The following is an 18,419-nucleotide window of genomic DNA, read 5'->3' as shown; positions in this document are numbered from 1 at the left end:
GGCGGGGCCCGTGGGTGGCTCTGCGTGTGAGCAGCTGAGGGGTTGTCCAAGAACATCGGTAAATCCCCTAGGTAGAAACCATCAAGTCACTGCAAAGCAGCTCTGTTATTTGTAGTTATACAAAAAGAACCTGCCTTAGCTATGTTATGAATCAACGTCACCACCTTTGCATTGCTTTTAAATACGTATGTGTGTGCATGCTGGTAGTTCTGAGTATTTCTGCATATACATATGTGTATACATATATGTGAAATTTCCATTCTAGAAGCCACATTTGTTTTGGCATGAAATCTCCAGAGGAGATGCGTCAGCAAGCTCACATTCAGGTGGTTAGCAAAAACTTGTATAGTCAGGACAACCATCACTCTCCACTGCAGTATGGAGTACTTGACCATCGCATGGTGAGAACCCCCCCCTTTTTTTTTTCCAAAATGCTTTTTGTAAAATTAAAGTGGTTAAAAATAAGTTTGGATGATTGCAATTTACTGCTCATTCAAAATATGTGCAAATGTGTCTTTACAACAATTGCATAGTTGGTTAGCTGTAGTAGCAGCTACTTTTTTCATGCTTTTGGATGGTTCAGGAAAGCATTCTTTTGATGCAGGAGGTAAGTTCTTTCTGCCTAGTTTTTGGGAGATCCAGAGACATCCATCTACAAAAAGCCTTATTGTAGTTTAATGGGCTGTAGGTCAGTTGCAAGAGCTCTGTGAGTTAATGTCACTGCTGTGAGTAGGGCTGTGTGTGAAAGATATTTTTCTTCATAAAGATTGGAGTGAATGTAGTGCTACTGATGCGCTTCTGATGCTGGGAAAAAGGAGTGGGTCTGCTGTCAGGATAGCTGACAAGCTTAAGACTGTTGTATTTTCTATGTAATCAGTTGCTTAAACCTAAAATATTTTTCTGTCTGTGTTCACCTCCTCCCAAAGGGAACCAGTGAAAAAGACCGTCCTTGTGAAACCTGTGGAAAAAATCTAGCTGATTGTTTAGGACATTATGGGTACATTGACTTAGAACTGCCATGTTTTCATGTTGGATACTTCAAAGCTGTGATAGGCATCTTACAGGTAAACATGATTATGATTTGTCATCAGTTTGTAGTTCAGAAAAAATGGTGCTTGAAAGAGTAATTGGGAAGGCCAAAATAAAGATGTACCATAAATTTTATCTTTATGCGTCTTACGTTTTGTAGAATAAATGTATTTAAATGCCAGTCCTAGTCACGTAAATACACCCATTTTACTTTATACAATCTCAGACTGATTAATTTAATCCATTATTTTTCTGTAGTAGTTCGAATTAAATGTATGCAGTGTAACTTGCGGGTTAGGACACCCCAGTAAACCAAAGCTCTGTTTGCTTTATATGGATTTTTTAAGATCCTGCAGAGCTTAGATAAGAATTTCCCTCACTGACTCTTTTTTTTCCGTGTCCTTTTTTTTGTTTATTACAGCATATGAATTGGTCTTTCAACAAGACCATTGTATTTCATTAAAAAAACTGCCCTCTGTTGAAGAATGTAAGTTATAGTAGATGTTACAACTCTGCATGTGTCTGTTAAACAACTGTGTTTATATGTGTTTACGTTCAAGATGATCTGCAAAACCTGCTGCCGTATCATGCTGTCAGTGGAAGAAAAAAAACAATTTTTGGATTACCTGAAGCGACCTGGCCTTACATATCTTCAGAAAAGAGGGCTAAAAAAGAAAGTGTCTGAAAAGTGCCGAAAGAAAAACACTTGTCCGTACTGTGGTGCCTTTAATGGTGAGTATTGGCAGTAGCAGTTAGCGATAGTCATGTACTGTGATGGTTTTTACGTCGGCAGCTGTGATAGGCATCAAAATCTTGAATATCCCTGTTCATTCCACAGTTAGAGGGTAGTCTCTCTGGCTTTTATTAAGAATCAGGTAATTGCATTCTTAACATCAAGCATGCGCTTGCTTACATCTCATTTATGTGGATAGAGACATTGTCCTAGTTGCTGGTTTTGTTTCATGTGTCTCTTCATAGCAGTAAACAATACTTGATACTTGAATAATAGGAAAAAAACCCACCCTGTTTAACATGTTTTTAAAAATACTGGGAGCTATTGTCAGTGATCAATACCTTAGCATAGAAGCATTTGTAGACTTCAATGTTGTTTGAACGTCATTGTTCATTATTATATTAAATTATCTTTCTTAATATTAGCTGTGTGTTGTCCTCTAGAAAGGTATGCCCTGCAGTTTGGCAGTATGTGAGCTGTGATGATCTTGGGTGACACTGGAGTTTGTTCCTCAGGGCAGAGTATCCTAATAGATTTCACATTTGTTTTCAAAATACTTATTTTTTTCTTCATGTACTCAGATCAAGTGATACTGCTGTTAAAAGACTTGCAGCATTACAGATTCATAGTGGATGGTTAATTCATAACTTTAAATTTTACTTTTTTAACTGATGAAAATTGTGGGCTTTTTGTTGTAACGATCAACAGCCTGAATAAATAGTAAGCAAGCTGCTTCATTGTAAGTGCCCCATATACATATAGGGGGTACAATCAATAGGCATTTACAAAATTAAGTAGATCAGTATATTTCAGTAAAAATAATTGAGTTTGGAAAGCACTTATACTAGTCTGTGGAAGTTTTATGAATAATGTTACCTGCATGGTGTGAAAATAGTTGTCCGATTCTTCTTACAGGTCACTTCCAAAACTACTTTACAGGATAGTGGAATGATACATAAATGGCACATCTTAGTCCTGTTTTTAGTCTAAGAACTACTTTAAAAAAAAAAAAAAAAATCTGCTGTGATTGTGGGGAAGCTGAGTTAAAGTGTGGGCTAAACCACCTGCTTTCAGCTCCAGAAGCTGCACCATGACTTAGGCACAGCAAGCCAGCAGGAGACATGCCCTGATTGTCCTCTTTGTGTTTTGTGAATTTAAGAAACTGGTTAATAAAGCTGATACAGTTTTATTTTATTCTTGTGTTCACTGAAGCTTTAACCAGTTTTGGAACTGTAGCTTACTTGTTTTAAGTTTTGGCATGTGGTTTGTTAGTTTGTTTGCTTGGTGTTTTTGTTGTCTGAAAAAAACCCCTACATTTATTTGCTTGCAGGAACTGTCAAGAAGTGTGGTTTGTTGAAAATAATACATGAAAAGTACAAGACCAATAAGAAAGTGGTAGATCCAATAGTATCTACTTTTCTCCAGTCCTTTGAAACTGCCATAGAACATAACAAAGAAGTAGAACCCTTACTGGGAAGAGCTCAGGTGAATTTTATTATGACTTAAATTTTCTGTTAGTTGTTGTGCTTGAAATAAAACTCCTCAAAGATTTTCATTGTAGCAGCTTAAGCCTCGTGGTGATCCAAGATTTGTGTATACCAAAAGACACCGTAAAGAAGGGAGATGCTCTTGGTGTATGAAACTTCCACAAGCTAGAAGTAAGAAAGGCCCATAGAAGCTCTGTGTTACATGTAGATTTACTGTAACTCTGAGATCATTACAATACACATTTTTTTTTTTCCTTCAGAAGAACTTGAGAAGGAGAGAGGAGACTTCATTATCTAATGTTTTTGTTTGATTCGGCTTTGCATTGCATGCAGTTTTGTTTCCTTCTGCTCTTTGAAAGCTGGGAAGATTCTGGGGTACATATTTAGACAGAAAAAGTAAAAAAACCCTGGAGTTTCCTACACTACAGCAGTAGCTGTACTAAGAAGAAAGAAACAAATTAAAAAAAAAAAGTCTGGAGAGTACTGTAATTTATGTGAGTTCCTACTAACAAAATGAATACAATGTACTCTAAGTTTATTTTAAGAGGTTTATTGAGATGCTTTGATAAGTAACTATGAAATACTCTTGTTAACTGTTTAAAGAAAAAAACCCAATAATGTCATGAGCAGTAAACACTGATGTGTAAGGACAAAAAGAAAGAAAACAGCAAGTTAGTACCTGAGATGCTAAAAGCATTGGTTCAGAACAAAACATAGTTTTGTTTAAATTAATAGTTCTTACCTATTTATCTTTTTAAAATACTTCATTTTTGAACAATCAGTAAATGAGGGGAGGAGGGAATCACTGAAACTGTCACATGATGGCTTGCTCTCCCCATTCTCCAATGGATTTTGTAGGAAAACTTGAATCCGTTAGTAGTATTGAACCTCTTTAAAAGAATCCCAGCAGAAGACATTCCTCTGCTTCTAATGAACCCAGAAGCGGGCAAACCTTCAGATTTGATCCTCACACGACTCTTGGTGCCTCCGCTGTGTATCAGACCCTCTGTTGTGAGTGACTTGAAGTCTGGCACCAACGAAGATGACTTAACAATGAAACTGACGGAGATCATTTTCCTCAATGATGTAATAAAAAAGGTGAGTAATCCTACAAACTCTCAGAGACTGCTGCCTTCAAAAAGATCTGGTTAGATTTTAATATAGCAAGTGGTTTTAGTTGTCTTACTGCTTACAATCTAGCAATCAGTCTGTACTGTACTGCTATGTTGTTTGGCATTTTATTGAAAAAAATGGAGAAACTTGTTTCAAATGGAGCTGGCTGACTGGCTGCTTGCAGTGTAGGACCTACTGAAGGTCTGCTGCTGGATCATGGGAAATGTTTTTTCATTTGAGTTCTGGTCCGTAAACTGGTCTCATTGTTGCCCCCCGCCCCCACTGTGACTATGACACTTTTTGAGTGGTCACTTAAAATGAAAACATTATACCTATTGGGTTTTTTGGGTTTTTGTCATGTAAACTTTCCTTTTCTTTTACTATATCTTTGTCCTTTATTCCACTGAAATCAGGTTTCAATTAGCATGGTTATCAAATGGAGACTAGATGTGAATTTGGTTAATTTATCCTTTGTTTACAAGAATAGTTCTACCAGATTGGTACTTTTCATGCTTTTCAAAACTGTGGGGTTTTTTTTGTCGGGAAAACAAAATCAAGTCAGCACTAACTGTCCCGTGATTGAAAAATTGTTAACTACTGGCTATTTTCCTAGCTATTATATTAGCTTAACTTCAGTGGCTTCAGTGGAAAAACACATTTTAAATAAATACGTAGTTTTGTGAGCATTTGTCCAAAGCTGGTGCTAGTCAAAAGAAATTTTTTGCTGTGTTTTCACGCATATTGCCTTATGCTATAACAATATGCATCCTGTTATAAAGTTATCTCCCCTTTTTCATTCTAATGTGTATGAAGATTTTTTTAACATTGTTTTTGAAAGAAGTGGTGTAGTAATATCAGAAAAATTCTTTGCTAGTTTAATATGTGTTATTATCTTTATTTTCTGAACTGGATGACTATTTTGTTTAGCATAGGATATCAGGAGCCAAAACACAGATGATTATGGAAGACTGGGACTTTCTTCAACTGCAGTGTGCCCTGTACATTAACAGTGAACTGTCAGGAATTCCTCTCAACATGGCACCTAAAAAATGGACCAGAGGTTTTGTTCAGAGACTTAAGGGAAAGCAAGGTTTGTCTAGAACGTTGTTTTTAATTCTTTTTTTAATTAAGCAACACACATTTGCTATTCCAAAACATCTCTCTGCCACTGTTGTGTTGCGTTTCAGTAATGTACCTTGAAATATGTACTGATGTGCTGTCTTAACAGATAATATTTTGAAAACAACTTCAACATGAAAGAGTTTTCACTTGCTTATTTTGCTAGGTCGGTTTAGAGGCAATCTGTCTGGAAAGCGAGTGGATTTCTCTGGCAGAACAGTCATTTCACCTGATCCTAACTTAAGAATAGATGAAGTAGCAGTGCCTATTCATGTTGCTAAAATACTAACTTTTCCCGAAAAGGTAAGTAGTGTAGAATCAAAACGTTTTCAATGCCTTTTTGTTAAACAGGAATCAGTGTTGTCCTTCTTTGTAGCCTTATTATAAAAGGGAATGAATGTATTGCTTTTATGTTCAAAATGTCATTCAGTGACGCTTTGCCAGTTCTGCTGCTTCTTTCAGATGAATGTTATAGTATCGGATACATCCAAGTTCTGTGAAGGCATATGGTGTAAGGAGTGACATATCAAGAGAAGAGTTTTGCTTGATATTTTTTCAACTCTGCATAGCTCTGTATGTTTGGTGTATCTGTCCAAGGAGTGCTTAGGTATTTTTATTTCTGAATGTACTTCCCAGATTTTTAATTTAATTTCACTCTGACGTTCTGCTCTAAGATTGGCTTACATTTTCCTCCTCTGTTCCCTCCTGCCTCTTCCTTTCAGCAGCTGGAGGCTGTGAGGGGAATTGTCAGTTGAGCCTAAAATTTGAGAACACAGAGGCCACCAGCAAAAACAGGGTCCTGAAACATGTTTCATTTGTTTCTGATTGAAGTCTTTATGCAACAGGTGAACAAAGCAAATATTAATTTTATGAGGAAACTTGTCCGTAATGGTCCTGATGTTCATCCTGGAGCCAACTTCATACAGCAAAGGCACACGCAGATGAAAAGGTATCATGCTTATCTGTGATTCACTTTTTGATTCAGTTTTTATGTCATCAACTTGTTCTTAATGCTATGTGAAAACAGCTATATCTACAGGGATTAAAATTTATTTTTAGAATCTTTCCTAAAGGGCAGTAACGAAAAAATTGTCATTGTCTAAAAAGAAATTACACACCAAACCTCAGGAGATAATCTGTTGGATTTAAACTTAAGTGTACATACTAATGATGGGGAACTGCAATTAGATTTATTTTTTTTTTATGACCGAGTATCTCTTATTTGGAATAGCAGGTGTAGTACAGTGATAAATGGAAATAGGCAGTTTTGTGCGTGTTATACTGTCGTGTTTTCATGGGAGAGCTAATCTGCAGTCCGTTTCTGGGTAGTAAGAAGTGATAGTATCTGAGTACAGCATACTATACTGCCTGATACTATTGAAATAAATTCTTTATTTTTATAAATAGACTTTTTTCGTACTTGTACTAATAACTGTAGCCTTGTTAACTAATGTCACAAATAGATTCACTATTTAAAATAACAGCAGGGCTGATGTTTAATGATGCGATCCACACCAGTTTTGTCTTCTATTTACTGTAATACAAATACTCCAACATTTAATGCAAAAACTTGCATTATAAACACAGAATTTATTTTCAATTTTCTTTACATCTTTCTGACTTGATTTCTTCTGACTCCATTGTTATGTGTTACTCTAAGATTTTTGAAATATGGAAACCGAGAAAAGATGGCCCAGGAGTTGAAGTTTGGTGATATCGTGGAGCGCCATCTTATAGATGGTGACATAGTCCTGTTCAATCGACAACCATCTCTTCATAAGCTGAGCATCATGGCTCACATTGTAAGTGCACACACAGCCTAACGTACAGGTAGTGCATCCCCGAATATTGGGTGATTTACCTTTGCTGGTGTTTATCTCTTACACACACAAAAATAAACAGCTGGTTCTGAAACGCTATGTGAGGATGAGCATGAATACAGGGCGGTTGTGCTTTTGCATAGGAATTGATGTGTAACAGGGCAGTATGCTGTCTGGGGAATTCTGTTAATAGCCTTAAATGACCCTGGTATTTGTTCTTGTGTGAGCATTTCATTTCTGTACAGTTTATGTGATCTCTACAAAGCATCCTGTATTCTCTGCTTTGTATAAATTCTTCATAATGGAATCTATTGCAACATTTGTATAATATAACCTGAGTACAGATTTTGTCAGTTCCTAATTGAGTTAAATCCTGTAATCAGAAAGTTTGACTCATGTCTGTAATAAAAAGGGTAAAGCCTACAGGGAAGCACTCGGGCATGGCTTTTCATCTTTTAGCATGCTTGACTGCATGTGCATCACTTGTGTTTTTTTCCTCTTTTTTTTTTTCCCAGGCTAGAGTAAAACCTCACAGGACATTCAGATTTAATGAGTGTGTGTGCACACCATACAATGCAGACTTTGATGGAGATGAGATGAACCTTCACCTTCCTCAGACAGAAGAAGCAAAAGCAGAAGCACTTGTTTTAATGGGGGTGTGTAGATAATGTTGGGGTTGGGATTTTGCTGGTGGCAGATGGGCTGAGCCCTGTATTTCTTAATTTGGATGTGAAATCTGAAATACTGTTAATACTCCTGGGTATGGATAATATGTGACTGTGAAGCTACCTGAAAACTCTGCAAAAGGAAATTTAGAATAAATTAGCGCTGTTAACACAATAGTAGTCTAATAGACTTATATTTAGCATCCGTGGAAGATTCAGTGGTTTTAAGTAAGTAAGTATCATTAGTATGTTTCTGCCTGACTGTCCTTGGCGTTTGCTACCATCCAAAATAGGATGGCTCTGTTACCAAACAGAGCTTTACTTTCTGGTCTGCAGTTGGAGGCAGGCAGACCAATGGGAAATGAGGCCGCAATGGTGTTCTTGTACTGGAGAAGGCAGTTTACCAGAGAAGGCAGGAGACTGTAGGCTTTTAGGGCAGGGGGAGAAAAAGGAGAAGGGAGTGTAGATAAAGAGGCATCTGATGGTTGGAGGCATTGATCTGTGGTGTGAAAGTAGAGTCAGTAGCAACAATCTGAGGGTTTTCCAGTACTTTGCTCCTTCAGAGTGACTGAATGCCACCGCTACTTCAGACGTACCAACACAACTGTTGGCTCCAGTTTGTATTGGCTTGCTGAACTGGTTTGGGTGCTTGAAAAGAAAGCTGCCAAAAGTGTGTGATTCATGTTTCTGTGGGCCTGTGAACAGTTCAGGCAAAACTGTGCTGCACAGGTCATTAACTGGAGCAGTAGTCTGAGTAACGCGTAAGAAAATGGGGCTAGTGGAAGTTGCTGGCTTGATTATTACATACCAGTAGGGACCACACAACTTGGAATATTTCACTAGCTCCCTGTAGTGAGCATAACCTCTTTTGTCCTCTCTCAGGTTCTTCAAGCTAGCTTGTCTTCCTTTCCCTGTCCCATTTGAACAGTAACCTAGCAAACAGATCAAGTTAATTGCAACTTATGCTTATGAAACAGCATATGTAATTTCCACTAACTGTTCCCAAATTATTCCTTAACTGTCAATAGATTTGCATGGACTGTAGTGAACTGAAACTTCCAGTTCATTTTTTTTCTATCTTTTTACTGTTTTTACTAAAATAACTGTCTTAAATGGAAGGTTTCCTTTTGAATAATAAATGGAATATCAGTATCTTCAAATGTGTAATTTTTTTGTTTCTTGCATCATAGACTAAAGCAAACTTGGTAACGCCAAGAAATGGAGAACCTCTCATTGCTGCTATTCAGGATTTCCTCACAGGTGAGTATATAAGCTAATTTTAGAGCTGTGTGGTTTTAACAGTTGTTCCTTCAGAACCACTTCCCTCTTCTCCAGAATTTTTCTGTATTAATTAAAAAATTTCTCTTTGACAAGTCAAAGTGACATGAAAGTAAGGCCATTGTTAGTCTGACGTAAAATGACATCCTCGGAATATCTTCTGATAATGTCTGTCTTTTTAGGTGCAATTATTACACTTGCATATGTTTTGCAGTGTTTCTCCAACACAGAAAATGAATGTTTGGGATCTTTGTACACATTAGGCAATGTAATCTGCTTATAATTATGGTAGAAGAGTTGAATTCATTAGTCAAAAATTAGTTTTAACCTACAGTAAGTACCTTAAAGTTTCCTTAATTCTTTGGGAAATGTCCAATGACTATCAGGAAGAAAGTACGCGAAAAATTAATGCCAAGGCCTTATTTTTACCTATGGGATAGAGTCTGAGAGAGAATAGATTATAGAAATGCACTGGTTTTAATTTTTAGAAATTTGAATGTGGAGCAATTAAAAAAAATATTCTGGAAAAGATTTAGAACTGAAGCAGTCTAAACTATTATAATAGTGAGTAGGTAACTAGTATTAGAGTGGAATAATTGATATTGAATATGCAATAGCTTTTAAATTTAATCCCATTTTAGTCTGTCAGATTAATAATTTTCTACATTCTAGGTGCCTATCTTCTTACATTGAAAGATACCTTTTTTGATCGAGCCAAAGCCTGTCAAATTATTGCTTCTATCCTGGTTGGCAAGGATGAAAAGATTAAAGTTCGTCTTCCACCTCCAGCAATTCTGAAGGTGTGTCAAACTGTTTTTTTTTTTAATGTTACTAAGACTTTCTCTGTTGTGTGTTCTTGACTCATGGTGATGTTCTCAGCAGAGACAGTTCTTGTTTTCTGTGACAGTTTTGTATGAGATTTTTGTATTTGTGAAGTGTAAAGTGCAAGGATCAGAACTCGGGGTCAAAGCTACGCAGAAGTTGTTTGATGATGCTGAACAGAGTCAACCTTGCGTGGTGCAGTCCAGATGCAAGGTTCCTTCAGGTTTCAAACGTAGCTTTGCTGCTACGCTGCTACTGTGAGGCAGACCACTTGGCTGTTAGTGGTCAATAGAAGATACATTGATCTTGGTAACCTCACTGTTACTAGCTGCGCAGACTAATACAGGGCTAAGTCGAGAAACAGTGTTATTCCTTGGGCACCCTCAAGTAATGTCCTGAAATGCTCAACAGTTCTAGGTTTCAGTATCCCAAATTTAGGAGATGCTAAACCTGGGAAATAGTATGCTTTAGTTGTTAACCTGGCAATGTGTTAAAGAGGTTGAGTGCTATGTGATTTGTTTGTTTGCTTTAGGGTTGTTTTTTTTTTTTTGGCAGATGATGAACACAAAATATTTATTATGAAGGACAGAGTATTTGTGTATTTGTCACAAACTTTGAAGAGAGCTAGGTATCATTTATTAGATTAGCATCTGTTAAGCCTTTATTCACATAATTGTGAGGGTGCCTGTATTTGATTAATTTTGTGTCTGAGGCAAACAGTATTGTTTGGAGAGAGCAACACATTTTCAAATTTGTTAAATACTCACTAAGTATTGGCGTATATTTTTTTTTATACCTTTTATTTAATTTCAAAATAGTAAGTGCAATAATAGGGGAAATTCAGGAAGTGCAATTGAAATACCAATGAATAATACTAATTTAAAGCAAGGTCGGAGCATTTATAGGCTAATTCTAATGTGAATTTTATAAATTTATATGAACTTCTGCTAATTGCCAAGAGCAGTAATTCTTGGACTGCTTCTGTCACTCCAAATGAATCATTTCAGCACTAGCTGTGACAGTTACTTAGATTTAACTATGGTTGAGAGGAGTACATAACTATGAATGTTTAACTTCCTAAAAATTTAAACCAAAGGCACTACGTAAAGAAGGAATTATAAATGTTGCAGCCTTTTTGAGAAACAAAATGACAGCAGCAGCCGCTTTTTTTTAACTTCTCTAATCAGAAAGGGAAACATGACAGTAAGAGGGAACAATAGAGCATGTTACTCTAAATGCATGCACATATCCTTATGTAAAGTATAACCATTCATCAGTCAGCATTTTTATATCTGTAGAAGTGCATAATACTTCCCTATTCAAAGGAATGCTACTGGACTTTATAGTTCAGTATAGAAAAAGGTTCTGTATAGAAAACAATTTTACAACTAAATTCTTGCTTGCTGTTTTACTGTAGTTGTAACATAAACTCTGTAATCCTAATTCTTGTCCTTTTGTTTCTAAGCCTGTAACACTTTGGACAGGAAAACAGATTTTCAGCCTCATTCTCAAACCCAGTGATGATTGTCCTGTGAAAGCCAATCTACGAACCAAGGGCAAACAGTATTGTGGCAAAGGGGAAGACCTGTGTTACAATGATTCCTGTGAGTGACGTTTCTAAAGCTGTGTTTTGGAAATCTTGCAAGAAATTGTAGCTATTGTTTTGTCGAGTTTGTTGTTGTTGAACTCACTGTAGGACTTAAAGCAGTACTTCGCATAAGTATTCTTGAAACGACAAATAAAATCATGCAGTTTTTCTCAAAAGTTGAAGTCATGCTGAACACCAAAGAAAAGACCTAGGTGTTTTCTTGTAATAACGCTTTTATATGATGCTTGTCGTGATACTAACGTAGTATTTGAAGTTGAGAGAGAGGTAAAAGCAAAGAAGCTTAGGAAGTTGTTGTGCAGAGGGAAAACGGAAAAAAATATTTTCTTAAGTGAGGGTAGTAATACAGGGATTAGAAGTCAGTGAAAGGACTTAGGATATGTAGGGGAGGTAGGAATCCCTAGGATATCCAAACGTTTGTAGCCTTCCAGTTAGGGAAGTCAGTGCCAGATGGAATGCAAAGCATCAGGCTTGAAGAGGCTGTAGGATAAAAGCTTTGCTTATTATTAATTTAACATTCATGTGATAATAGCTGGAAAAGAACTTGAGCAGGCAGGGTTAGCTTGGCTCTTTGCAGCTCAGAAGTGTGAGTTAAGGAACCTAGGGAGGAGTCACTGATTTACAGTAATTCTGTCCTGTAATGTTGATGTGAGAAAGAATTTACCAGTTAGGACTCAAATCCCCTCTACAGCAGACTCTGAGTTACTTAGAAGGTAGGACCATGCCGTGGTTGTGAAGTTGGTTATAAACATGGTGGTACAATCTTTTTTTCAACCTCTAAGGAATGTGGGGTGAAAGGCAACAAAGCAATCCTGTTCACACTTGTGAACAATCAAGCTCATGTTCATGGGTGTGAACATAGATCATTTTCTTTGCTCCACTGTCTTTTCATTTTAGGAAGCATGGGAAGAATTTCCATTTTCTGAGTTAGACAGTAGCAGATGATGCAGAAAACTTTTGGATTTCATTGGTGGCTCTGTTCAGTTCTCTGAAAAATTAATTTCTGAAGCAACGCTAATTTTCTTCAGAAAATTTTTCTGCAAATTCTCCAAAGTCTTAAGAAACCCTGGTATCGTATTTTGATCGTGTATAATAAGTGATAGAGCAGTGACTTCTGGTTCAAGAAGATGATTACCTAAATTCACATTTTATTGAGCATGGAGTACAGTGTGGAAATACCTACATTATTCTGCATAAAATGATTAAATTGGATCCATTTACATATGCCAGTTCTTCTTTGAAAGATGCATAATGAAGTTGAGAATGAACATATATCGTGCTGCTCTCATAAAAAATGTCTAAAGTTCACGTACAAAAGATACTTTTTAATTGTTTAAAAGCTAAAGCTTATAAGGAAGATTCAGTGCCTGAAATGGAAGGTTCCTGATGAAGTAAAAGGAAGTCATCTAAAAGAGGCAATGTGTATAGGCCTACAGGCAAGAGACATGTCTTCATGATATGCTTGTAATTAAAGAGATATCTGAGTCCAGTGTGTCTTTTAAACTTAAGCCGTGCCTTCAGAGGTGATTGAGTTGAATTGAGTATTAGAATCTTTGAGTAAGATAACTTTTTAATTTTGTTGCTTTAGTTTATTATGCATGATTGGGGACTTCATTTCTGGACACATAAGATTGATTGAAGACTTTATTCTGATTAATGAAGCAAAGTTTGGGGTTTTTTTTAGATTTCTAACAAAAAAGGTTATTCATAATGTTTCTCACAAGTCTTAAATTGGATACATTTACCTCTCTAAGGAGGAAGGGAAATACATTTTAGCTTAAGTTGATAAGGTCACATTGTAGGCTGCTCCCCCTACATACATACTCACACACCTCAGCAGATACATTAAATGTATGTCTTTGGGTTTTGTTCTTTTCGTGAACAGAGCTTTTATTTAATAACTTACTTCATAACTGAATACTAGAGTTTAGGTTACGTTTTAGAAAAATGATAATTCTTTTTGCCTTTTTATTTCTAGATGTCACAATTCAAAACAGTGAATTAATGAGTGGAAGTATGGACAAAGGGACCTTAGGTTCAGGATCCAAGAACAACATCTTCTATATCTTGCTGAGAGACTGGGGACAGGTAGAAGCTGCAGATGCCATGTCACGACTAGCCAGACTTGCTCCCGTCTATCTTTGTAAGTAATGGAGGAAGTACATTTCCTTGGAAAATAGTATCTTAAAGCAGAAATACAAAACAATCAAGTCAGTCTTTTCCTCCAAGCATGATCTACTATGTTTGAAAAAAATCAGCTAGTTGTGCAGCTGACAGAAGCAGCAAAACAACCGATTGTGCTTATGATGGTCACATAATGGGAGATAAAAATAAATTTCCCGTTGATAATGTTTCCTGGTTTTAATTTCTGTTTTCTCTATATGAGATTGAGCTATTAATATTATTTTATTTATTTATTTTTGAAAATAGCTAATCGTGGCTTTTCAATTGGAATTGGTGATGTAACCCCTGGGCAGGGCCTGCTAAAAGCTAAGTATGAGCTCCTGAATGCTGGCTATAAGAAATGTGATGAGTATATTGAAGCTCTGAACACTGGCAAGCTACAGCAGCAGCCTGGTTGTACTGCAGAAGAGACACTAGAGGTAAAAGTTTTAATTTAAATCTCTATATATTTAGACTAGAGACTTCATGAATATCTTCACGTAAATTGTGCAGTTCAAAGTTCTCTTCTGAAACCCAAAAATATGAGCAAATATGGTCCCTACGTATGCAACTTTAACTGAGGCTATCTAGACTTAACATTAGATGTTTGCATGCATCTAAAAATGTTAGCTAAATACTAAACAACTGAGATCCTCCCTCTCTTCTGGCTGGGTGTATTGGAGTGACATAACAAGAGAATAAGATTACATGGGTAATTGGAACAGGGTTAATTACGTTTTATCAGTATTTGCTTAGTTAATCAAGAATACTAACAGCAAAGAACCTAATCCAAGAAGCAAAACATTCCTTTAGTTTCAGTTCTGTTTATATGGAAGTGTTTCCTTGCACCTTACTGGGGCAAAAATTAAGTGGACTTTGGTTATGGTGGATTTTTTGTTTTTTCTGGGAAGATTTTGATGAGGAGCAATGTTGCCCAAAAGCTTACAGACATGAAGTCAGCTGAAGAACAAACACTCTTTTCATTGTCTTTAATGGTTTTATATGCTTGTCTTCTTGTATAGTCGATGTCTAATTTTTACCCAAAAAACCAAACAAAAAACCCGCAAACAACCAGAAAACCCCACCCTACGATGAAATACTGCCACAGCTGTTGAGTTTGAAGTGGCACTCTGAAAGAAGTGTCTTGCAGTGATTTCCATTCTTTGTCTCTTCAGACACTCGTGTATGTCCTAGAATGTTTTTTGGGGGGTACATTTGTTCTTAAGAACACAATATGTTCTTAACAATTGGAGATACTGGTATTGTACTCTCTGAAAGCAGTCCAAAAATAAATTTTGGTGGTTATGTTTTATGTATTGTAGTGAGACTTAGAGCTTAGTTCAATGCTTAATTTAACTTAAGCTGGTGATGCTGACAAAAGAGATTGTCATGTCCCTGGCTGCCCCTGTCTTATCCCAACAAAGACTTTTTGTGCAGCAAACTGGAAAGTTATGCAAGTTAAAATTTAAACTTGTTTTACCCGAAGCAATGTCTAGGTTTCTCTCTCTTTATTCTGAATTTCCTTTGACTACTGAAGGTATTGCTGGCAAGTGATAGAGGATTGTTGATGTATGGTGTTTTTAATGACTGATGAATCTTTGGAATCTTGGATTTCAGGCCTTAATCCTTAAAGAACTCTCTGTTATCAGAGATCATGCTGGCAGTGCCTGTCTCAGAGAACTGGACAAGAGCAACAGTCCCCTTATCATGGCTCTCTGTGGTTCTAAAGGTATGGATAGCTACGCTTTCGAAGTAGATTGCTTGCTCCATCACTGTTCTCAGAATTACTTGTTCTGTGTTTATAGTTTGTTTTATGCAGTCAGTTGTGCAAGTATTGAATTTGTCTTCTATAGGTTCGACCTGAATCCTCTCAGCAAGTACAGGTTGGGTATAATTAATTAAAATCAAGCTCATGTGCTAGTTTTTGTATCTTTACATTTTTAGTACAAATTGAAAAACATCTTATTTGAACTTAAGATGTTCTTAAAACTTGAATTAATTCATCAGTAAAAAGCTTTCAATTGCATTTCTGACTTGGAAGTATCTATATCACATACAAAAATCAACCAACAAGAATTGGAACTAATATTTCAGCCATCTTCACTGCTTTATTTCTGAAGAACCACCTGTGTGCCAAATATTTGTTTTATACTCAAATTCTTGTCTGAACTTTCATTTGTTTTCTGTGACAATTTGAAGAAATCACTTGACACTTTGCTTTTATTTACTTGTCTCTAATAAATTGTGGAAAGCCTCAGGGTGACGTTTTGTATTTCTAAAGAAATACTGAAATCTAAGAAGAATATATTAAGTGTATAATTTTGGGGGGTGGCAGCCATTGTTTGCAAACATGTTCAGTAAATAAAACCTCTGAGTTAGTGACTTAATTCTCTGGGACTCAAATTGTTCTGGAATTCTTGTTAGACACTGAACCTTTTTTAAAATATATCGTTAAAATATGTTTATTGAAGCAATTGTGAAGGAAAATACATAGGTTAGAATCATGGCTTGTATAATCACAGAATCACTAAGGTTGGAAAGGACCTTCAAGATCATCAAGTCCAAAAGTATAAAACAAGTATAAAACACAATCCAAAATAAAAAACAGGATAGTATAAGGACCGTATTCAGACAGTGGTGGCCTGAATGTCTATGATCCAAAGAAAAAAATTTTGAAAGGAGTTGTTAGTTATATTGTAGACTTAGTTACCAGTTTCTGCTTAAATGCTGAAATGAACAGGACAAGTAACAGAAAAGCTTCTTTAACTGTTGCAATTCTAAATGCATTTTTGATGAATTATGAAGCTAAATAACAGATCTTCCTAGGAGTGGAGGCAGCTGAGTCATCAGAGGAGCACTGATATTTGTGAGCAAGATGTTTTGTTTTTTTCTTTTTTTCAGGCTCCTTCATTAATATATCCCAGATGATTGCTTGTGTAGGTCAGCAGGCTATTAGTGGGTCCCGAGTGCCTGATGGATTTGAGAACAGATCCTTGCCTCACTTTGAGAAGCATTCTAAGGTAATTCGGTATGTTTGCAATACGCTGTAAAGAAAAATGAAACAAGTTGCCTTAATCCATTTTAAGAAGGACACAGGATGTGCTGATATGACATGATGAAGGAAAAGGATCACATACCGTGAACATGAAGTATTTTGGATGTGATTTGAGAGTTAACAGTAGTGTTGTAAACTGCCATAGGATGTCTAGTTAGCTTGAATTTTTACAGCTAAGCCTTGCTTAGACCTTTCTAATTTAGTACGATTAAAGTAAGTCTGATGATATATTTTTGGTTCTCTTGAGAGTCCTAAAAATAATTTAAGTCTTGCGTTCTGTTTCACCAGACTAATACTTTTAAGTACAACAGCTGGGTGTGTGTTGGTATCTTTAGACAGGTGCAACATGCCAGATAAGCCATTCTGGAGTCTGTTGTTTGTTTTTTTTTTCTTTCTCCACAAGGATAGATACTATGGACTAATCTGAATGTTCCGTGTTTGTGTACTGTTCTACATGAGGTGATAAAGCATATCATGCACTTGTTAATACAATTCAGTGGGATTCATTTTATTCTAAAACTGCTAACTGAAATCTAATGATCAGTAGAGAAGGTTCTAGGTACTAGCCATCAATCTTGTTAGTGTTTTAGTTAGATAACTCAAGTGTCAGATCGTAGCCATGACACTTGCATTAGTCACTAAGTGCCCAAATTTCAGCTTCTGAGTTCTGTAACATAAAAGCTTTTCCTTCCTGAATAAATTAAAGAACAAAAAATAATTCATTATTTAGATGAGAAGGAAAAAGTTAAATTTCAACTCTAGCTTTTTTTTACTGATTTAGGAAGCGCTATCTATTAAATAACAGCAAAAAATTATCTTCTAAGATGAACCTCTTTGTATCCTATACATTGTTTTATGTGATCATGGAAGCAGTTTGGTTTTATTTGATTTAAAGAGATGCCTGCTTAAAGTTTGTTGGCAAGAACTCTTCTTAGAGGTAAGAGCAAACCATTTGAAAGATTAGTTATGTACATACCATTTGCAACTTTAAGGGAGGCCAAAGTGTTAGAAATTGCTGTAGTGTTTGCAAGGACTGGCTAGAAGCATGACAAGGCTTGTAGAAGGAGAAAGAAAGTCTGTTAGATTAGTTTGGAAGAACTAGGCAGTGGTTTTGAAGCCTTTATTCAGATCTACAATACAAACATTGAACTTCAAAGTTAAATGCAGCTGAGATGATTCCTCTGTGTTTGTGTATGTATTGGCTAACTATCTGAAAGAATTTAGGTGACCTAGAACGTGTTTTTCTGTAACATGCATACAGGATGTATGTTGAATTTTAACCTTTTTTTTCCCCCCCTCTTCTCTGTAGCTCCCAGCAGCAAAAGGCTTTGTTGCTAATAGCTTCTATTCTGGGTTGACTCCCACTGAATTTTTTTTTCATACAATGGCTGGTCGAGAAGGTCTGGTTGACACAGCTGTAAAAACAGCCGAAACTGGATATATGCAGGTAACTGCCAGTGGGCTGGGGGTTTGGTCGGTCTTGAAGAAGGATGATATGTCTTAAGTGCATATTGAGGTGAGGGGTGGGG

The 18,419-nt window shown here is 36.4% G+C and overlaps 1 protein-coding gene across 1 annotated transcript in view; it reads left to right on the top strand.

Moving 5' to 3' along the window:
• Positions 1-265: 265 nt before the first annotated feature.
• Positions 266-18,419, top strand: part of POLR3A (polymerase (RNA) III (DNA directed) polypeptide A, 155kDa) — a gene marked incomplete at both ends in the record, with an annotated part of 32,099 nt that continues 13,945 nt past the window's right edge. Inside the window, 18 exons of the mRNA XM_010282137.1 lie at positions 266-401; positions 927-1,064; positions 1,590-1,761; positions 3,093-3,247; positions 4,108-4,347; positions 5,290-5,452; positions 5,648-5,784; positions 6,327-6,430; positions 7,142-7,283; positions 7,817-7,957; positions 9,157-9,226; positions 9,917-10,044; positions 11,532-11,670; positions 13,651-13,815; positions 14,103-14,275; positions 15,453-15,564; positions 16,737-16,855; positions 18,200-18,337. Coding sequence (XP_010280439.1) covers positions 266-401; positions 927-1,064; positions 1,590-1,761; positions 3,093-3,247; positions 4,108-4,347; positions 5,290-5,452; positions 5,648-5,784; positions 6,327-6,430; positions 7,142-7,283; positions 7,817-7,957; positions 9,157-9,226; positions 9,917-10,044; positions 11,532-11,670; positions 13,651-13,815; positions 14,103-14,275; positions 15,453-15,564; positions 16,737-16,855; positions 18,200-18,337 — 2,572 coding nt within the window. The remainder of the gene's footprint in view (positions 402-926; positions 1,065-1,589; positions 1,762-3,092; positions 3,248-4,107; positions 4,348-5,289; positions 5,453-5,647; positions 5,785-6,326; positions 6,431-7,141; positions 7,284-7,816; positions 7,958-9,156; positions 9,227-9,916; positions 10,045-11,531; positions 11,671-13,650; positions 13,816-14,102; positions 14,276-15,452; positions 15,565-16,736; positions 16,856-18,199; positions 18,338-18,419) is intronic.

The sequence above is a fragment of the Phaethon lepturus genome, unplaced genomic scaffold (assembly GCF_000687285.1).
Source record: "Phaethon lepturus isolate BGI_N335 unplaced genomic scaffold, ASM68728v1 scaffold47192, whole genome shotgun sequence".
Taxonomy (NCBI): domain Eukaryota; kingdom Metazoa; phylum Chordata; class Aves; order Phaethontiformes; family Phaethontidae; genus Phaethon; species Phaethon lepturus.
The sequence above is the reverse complement of the archived record's forward strand: the minus strand, read 5'-3'. Positions and strand labels throughout refer to the sequence as shown.